At 56.6% G+C, this 6320-nt stretch overlaps 1 protein-coding gene across 1 annotated transcript; it reads right to left on the bottom strand.

Moving 5' to 3' along the window:
• Positions 1 to 188: 188 nt before the first annotated feature.
• Positions 189 to 6317, bottom strand: Rhoc (ras homolog family member C). The gene is made up of 5 exons (XM_006986404.4): positions 6069 to 6317; positions 2749 to 2912; positions 2122 to 2242; positions 1747 to 1877; positions 189 to 796 (listed from the first exon to the last, which is right to left on the bottom strand). The coding sequence occupies exons 2-5, from the start codon at positions 2902 to 2904 to the stop codon at positions 623 to 625; spliced, it is 582 nt and encodes a 193-aa protein (XP_006986466.1). The 5' UTR covers positions 2905 to 2912; positions 6069 to 6317; the 3' UTR covers positions 189 to 622.
• Between the last annotated feature and the right edge of the window lie 3 nt (positions 6318 to 6320).

Genomic DNA, 6320 nt, shown 5'->3' with positions numbered 1-6320 from the left:
GGCAGTCAGCCAAACATGACCTCATCCCTTACTCTATAGACTCCACCCTGTCCCCTGCTGCCTCCGCCCCCCAGCCCTGCCTCTGCAGACAGGGGCCCAGCCTAGGCAGCAACTTGGAAATGAAGAGAAAAAGATGGGACTCCAGGCTCACAGCCAAGGGAGGCCAGGAAAGACAGGAAGCTGCCACACATGGCGGAACCTTTGACCTTTATTCATGTCCTGCCCTCCCACCAAGTAAAGTCAGAGCAAGGCTACTACCCAAAGCAGAAACCCCGGTCCCTATCCCAGACTCCTCCTGTGAGCCAGAAATATATAAAGTGCTGGTGTGTGATATGGGGAAGGCCAAAGGGACTAAGAGCCCTATCCCTGGACCAATGCAGCGGGAGGAGGGGCCCTGCTCAGGAAGGGGCAGGGCTGACCAGCCTGGTTCCCAGAGGCAAGGAGGAAGGGCCGACCAGCCCCCACTCGGGGCTGGGAAAACTCATGCAGTCCTGGGCAGGAAAGAACCAGAAAGGAAACTGGCAGTGTGGAGTCCTACGAGGGTGGAAGGGGGCGGGTGGGTGGGTGGTGTGTGATGTGTACCCCCGGGGGGAGGGGCGGAATTGGAGAGACCTTGGGAAAGTCAGAGAATGGGACAGCCCCTCCGGCGCTTATTCTTGCGGACCTGCAGGCCAGCCCGAGTGGCCATCTCAAATACCTCCCGCACCCCTTCCTTGGTCTTGGCTGAGCACTCAAGGTAGCCAAAGGCACTGATCCTGTTTGCCATGTCCCGGCCTTCCTCAGACCGAACGGGCTCCTGCGAAGACAAGACATGGGGTCAAAAGAAGGGGCAAATCAACATCCTCCATACGCCCTGCAGAACACCCAGGTCCCAGCTACCACAGGCCGTTTCCAGGCTGGGGCCCTAAGACCCAAGTTGCCATTTCCGAATTCTGTCTATTCTCCCCTCCCACCCAGCCTTACCCCTACACGCTCATTCCTCCTCCCCGGAACAAGTGCCCACTGCCCAGCTGACCTCCGTTCTCATCTTCCTCTAGCCCACTGTCCTCAACTTTCACATCGGTCCTCGGGTTGTGGTGGCCCCAACCACAAAGTTACTCGGTTGCCGCTTCATAACTAGTGTTATGAATCATGATGTAAATGGCTGATAGGCAACCACCAAAGGGGTCATGACCCACAGGCTGAGAACCACTGCTCCAGTCCCTCCTACAGAGCTACCAGAATATTTTTACTAACAGACAGACTGGACATCTGTCCCCAATTAAAACCTTAATTATCCTCCCGAGATAGCCTACCTTCCTTACCGTCCTCTAAATAAATCAGGCCCCAGCCTCGAGTCATTTAGCAGGGCTCTGAGTGCGCACCCTCTGAACCTTTCCCTTACAATGCCCTCCCTCCCAGGGCACTCTACCGGCACGGCTCCCACACCCCTCCTTGACAGGGCTGCCCCTGAGGGTAAGGATGGCTCTTCATTCATCTTAGTAGCCCCAACTCCAAAGACAGACCAGACCATCCGCTGGAACAAGTTGTGAAAACAATGCCCTTGGACAGGTCACTTCTCTGACAGTTTGGGTACTCTGCGGACCCTCTAGTACTCTGCGGACCCTCTAGTTCCCCCATCACGTAGACCACAGACAGCAGGAGGCGAACCCCGAGTCTCGATAAGGCTAAGGCTATCGGCTGCTTTCCATCCTAGTTTTCTGACCCTCGAGGACCTTTCCTCACCACAAGAGCTGCCCCACCCACCTGTTTCATCTTGGCCAGCTCTCTTCTGGTATGCTCATCTTGCCTCAGATCCTTTTTATTCCCCACTAGGATGATGGGCACGTTGGGACAAAAGTGCTTCACTTCCGGGGTCCACTTCTCAGGAATGTTTTCTGCGGAGATATCCCAAAAGGTGTAGGTGTACCCGCGGAGCACCAGAGGCCCCCGGTCTTCCACAGCGTTCACAGAGACTATTGAACGGGCAGGCACCCTACACAGCTCAAAGCCCTTTGGAGTGGACACCCTCCACCCCAAGGGCTCCTGTCTCCATAGCAAAGGAGACCTGCAGGGCCTACACTCCCAACACTCCCTCCCCACGGCCTCTGCAGGCTCTCAGTCCCTCCTCCAAAGCCTTACCAAGGCTGTCAGGGCTGTCAATGGAGAAACACATGAGGATGACGTCAGTGTCCGGGTAGGACAGGGGCCGCAGGCGATCGTAGTCTTCTTGCCCTGCTGTGTCCCACAGAGCCAGCTCCACCTGACACATACATAGGGCTGCTGAGTAGCTAGCCCAAGGATCCCCAACCTAACACCCCGAGGCCCCCTGAAATCACTGGTCCTATAAACTTACGGAACGTCTTTCCAGCACTATGTGCTGAGCTGTACTGACCAGTCACAAAACCAACAATACACTTCTAAAAATCTAAGGTGGATTTGATCTTTGTGGTGGATGAGCTGCCGTGGTAAGCACCATTTAATTCTTACAGCAACCCTTGGGGGTAGGTCTCACCCTCATTCACATTTTGCAGCAGGGAGAGGTTAAGCCCAGAGGCAAAGGGACTTGGCTCAGATTCCAGCGCCAGTATGTGGTCAAACCAGATAAGTACATCCAGGTTTTCTGGGGCTACAGTTTCACTTCCTAAGTTCTGCTGGTTCCAGCAGGGAAATGAAGTGAAGACGTATATCTGGGTGCTAAGAAACGGCATCCTAGGGCCCTACGTGGCTGGGGGCAGGGTTCCCAGGCAAGGAAGTCTCGGCCTTCACCTGTTTGCCATCCACTTCAATGTCTGCGATGTAGTTCTCAAAGACCGTAGGGACATAGACCTCTGGGAACTGATCCTTGCTGAAGACAATGAGAAGGCAGGTCTTCCCACAGGCACCGTCACCCACAATCACCAGCTTCTTACGGATTGCAGCCATGGCTGAAACTGGCAGTCCAGAGGCAGTGGGGATTTGGGAGAAAAAAAATCCAGTCAGTCCAACAGCAGGCTTCTTTAGGGGCCCCAAACTTCCGTGAAAACCACAACATCCAGCAAAGGAAGGGAAGGGACTTGCCAAGGCATGTTCTTGCCAAGAACCCATCCTGCAGGCGAAAGACCTCGAAATGCTGGCCAGAACAGGTCTTCCGGGATGAGTTAGAGTTGATCAGGAGGAGGACAATGACATGTAGAAGCCAGCTGGCTGAAATCTTACCCATTCACGTGCAAAACCCTGGGCACCTGAGAAGTGCTCAGGTGTACTCCAAAAGACCTCGATTTATCTGCCTTGCCTATCAGCTTCATGTTGCCAAGATTTTGACTCGTTAAAAAATCACTAAAATGCAAGCTAGAATGGATTGTCCCTCAGTAGAAGTCACGCATGCCTGGTCACAAAGAAGCCAGCTACAGGAGGTGGGGTGAAGCAAGGAGCATTGGTAGCGCAGCTAGGTGCTCGTCTCTTCCCTGGACACACGTGCTTTGTTGGGCATTTTGAGAAGAACCTTCAGCTCTCCAGCTGCCCGTTAGGTGGATGTGGACGTCAGGGGACAACTTGTACTCAGTTATCTCCCTCTACCTTCCAGTGGGTTCCCGGGCTCGAACTCAGTCATCGCCCTTGCTCGGCAAGCACCTTTGCCCGCTGAGCCATCTCACTGACCCCAGGCCACCCTATTCCGACAAAAGCAGGACACCGAGGCTCAGTGAGGTTTAGACACGTATTCAGAGTCTGACGCATCAGTTGAAGGGCTGCCTCTCAAAGTAGAGCAACTGGACATTGTGTGGATCCAGACTGGACGCCACAGGTGAGATCAGGAGCAAAGAAAGTAAGCCAGAGGGCAGTGGGAGCAGCCGGCTGGCGTCCCTGGCCCACCCCATCCCTTCCCCAAAGTCACACAAAGAAGGCTCAGTCCTGGCAGCTCACGGTCAGGCAGCCCGCCCCCCCCCCCCTCCTGGGCCTGGCAGCAACATTGGGTCACTCAGCCCCTGACAGGGGACAATGACCACACTGTGGGGAGCCACACATCTACCACAGCACTGCTGTGATGGAGCTAATCCACTTGGGAATCACCTCCACCCACTCTCTGGAACAGCCCCTTCCTCCCAGAGGCCAGCTGACCCTGAGGCCCCGGAGACACCTCCCTGTGACTCAAGGCAAGGAGTCCGGCTTCTCAGGGTTTGCGTGTGTCCCGCACGCCAGCACACATGAACAAGCAGGTCGCAGCTTCTCAGCCTTCCCAGCTCCCCCTCCCAGGGAAGGGGAGCAGACCAGGCTACTGAGGTCCCCAGGCCCACACAGGCCTGGAGGGGAGGGAGAGTACCAGCCAGCTTAGGAGTAGAGATGGAGTCAAGGCTGTTGGGGAGGTGGAGGGAACTAGAGCCTGGGCTGGGAGGAGCCCCAAAAGAAAAGACTAATGAGGATCAGTCTAAGCTCTGACCAGGCAGGGAGCAGTTAAAAAGGGGACAGTAACCCGATCTCAGCCCCAAACGTGGCTTTTCCTTTCAATCCCCATATCCTGTCTGGCTCAGCTGGACTCCTTTTCTCCCTACACACCACCACCTCAGACCCTGGCCTGTGCCGCCTGCCTGCCTTTTAGGAAGCAGAACACTCCAGCCTCGTGCTGATTCTTTTCAGCATCAGGCTCCTGGGTGGTTCCTCCTCCCCTACACACACACACACACACACACACACACACACACACACACACACACACACACACACTGGGACGTGAGGGAAGAGGACATGAGTCACAGAGAATTTATAGTTGAGTATGCACAGCCACACTTACCACCCCCCACCACAAGGGGTTCTCCCTGATACCCCAAAAGACAGAGAAGAAAGCATTCACTCTGCTGCTTTTAAAGATCTCCTTTAAAAGGGAGATCTGAGAAGTATATCCAGGTAACCCACGGGATTTCTTCCAACTCCCCCACCTACTCCCATTAATTCAACTAGTCCAGCTGTATACAGACTGGATGAGACAGCCCCAACCCAGGGTGGGCAGTGTTGACGACGGAGGTGATGACTACGGACACCAACAGCTAGTCACTTCCGCACGCATGTGCCACTGTCTGTCCCACAGCAAACATGGTTGGCACCAGAAGGCAGGAGGCAGAGGCCTGAACTTCAGGGCAGGGTTTGAGCCCCCACCTCAGAAAATCTTGCATTTAGCCTCTTCTTGGCCCAGAAGAATTGGAGACCCAGGCCAAGCCAGGGCATTAGGCCCAAGGCCAAAATGGCAAGGCTCACACTCCCTGTGAAACGCAGTCCCAGAGGAACTGCCCCACTGATCCTAAGAGAGACAAGGAAACCTCAGGCAGGGCCTGGAGAGGGGTCTGGAACTTGTGGGGCCTTCCCCGAGACAAAACACTAGCTCTCCTTATTCTCTTGGTTTCCCAGGTGATCCAACAGGCCTTTGTACTCTGCTCCCCTGAGATCTAGGCAAGGAATCACTCTTCAGGCAACACCTATTCCTTAACTTTAAAGCCAGAAGTAAAGGAAGAAATGGGCCCCAGCTTTCGGCCCAACCCCCTAACACTCCCCAACCTCCCAACAGGGTAGGAGGCAGAGTCTGGGATTTTGGTGTTCTGTTATTTTCCTCACTCGAGACGCACATACACAACACAGGAGCGGGATCCTTCCTAGCCGTCTCAACCTCTTAGCTCAGACTTAGCTCCAAAAGCCGTCTAGGGCGGCGTCCAGACCCGCCAGGCAGTGGCAGCCCCCAATAGTAACACCCGCCCCTATTCCCGCCATTCCTCTTCCCAGGCCAGAACTCCCCTAGCCGGCCTAAGGCCCTGTTCCTTACGCCCCGCCCGGAACTGGAGCGCCTGGATAGGATCGCTCACAGAGATCCAAGCGGATCCCTGGCCCGGCTAGGGAGGTTCGGAAAGGCAGGGCTCAGAAAGGGCTCAGAAGAGGCTCTGGTTCGAGAGCGCTCTAACCCAGGAGGCTGAGCGCCCGCCCCGCAGTTCGGGGCGCTCTCCCGTGCCCGGCCCGGAGCCCCCTGCGGGGCCGTTCCCCCAGCGATCAGAAAACCGGGAAAGTGCCTTCCTCGGAGCCCAGTTCCCAGGACGCCTCGCCACCACCCCCAGCTCGGGCCCAGGTACCTTCCGCTCCGCCGCCTCCAGCTGCGCGGCCGGTGCCGGAGGCTGAGACTGACCCGAACCCCGCCCCACTCTCCAGCACCGCTCCGGGGCGGGCCAGTCGGGGGAGGGAAGGGGTCGACGGGGGGCGGCCCTTGGCTCGGCCCGCCTCTGCTCCCGGCCCCGGGCGGCCGCAGGTCACCCCCGCTGCGGGCCGGGCATGGGGCGTGGGGCTGGAGCTGGAAGGACCGTGCCGGGGAGATTTCTGGAGTGTTG

Source organism: Peromyscus maniculatus, chromosome 6, assembly GCF_049852395.1.
Source record: "Peromyscus maniculatus bairdii isolate BWxNUB_F1_BW_parent chromosome 6, HU_Pman_BW_mat_3.1, whole genome shotgun sequence".
NCBI lineage: Eukaryota > Metazoa > Chordata > Mammalia > Rodentia > Cricetidae > Peromyscus > Peromyscus maniculatus.
This window is presented reverse-complemented; position numbering and strand designations above follow the sequence as displayed.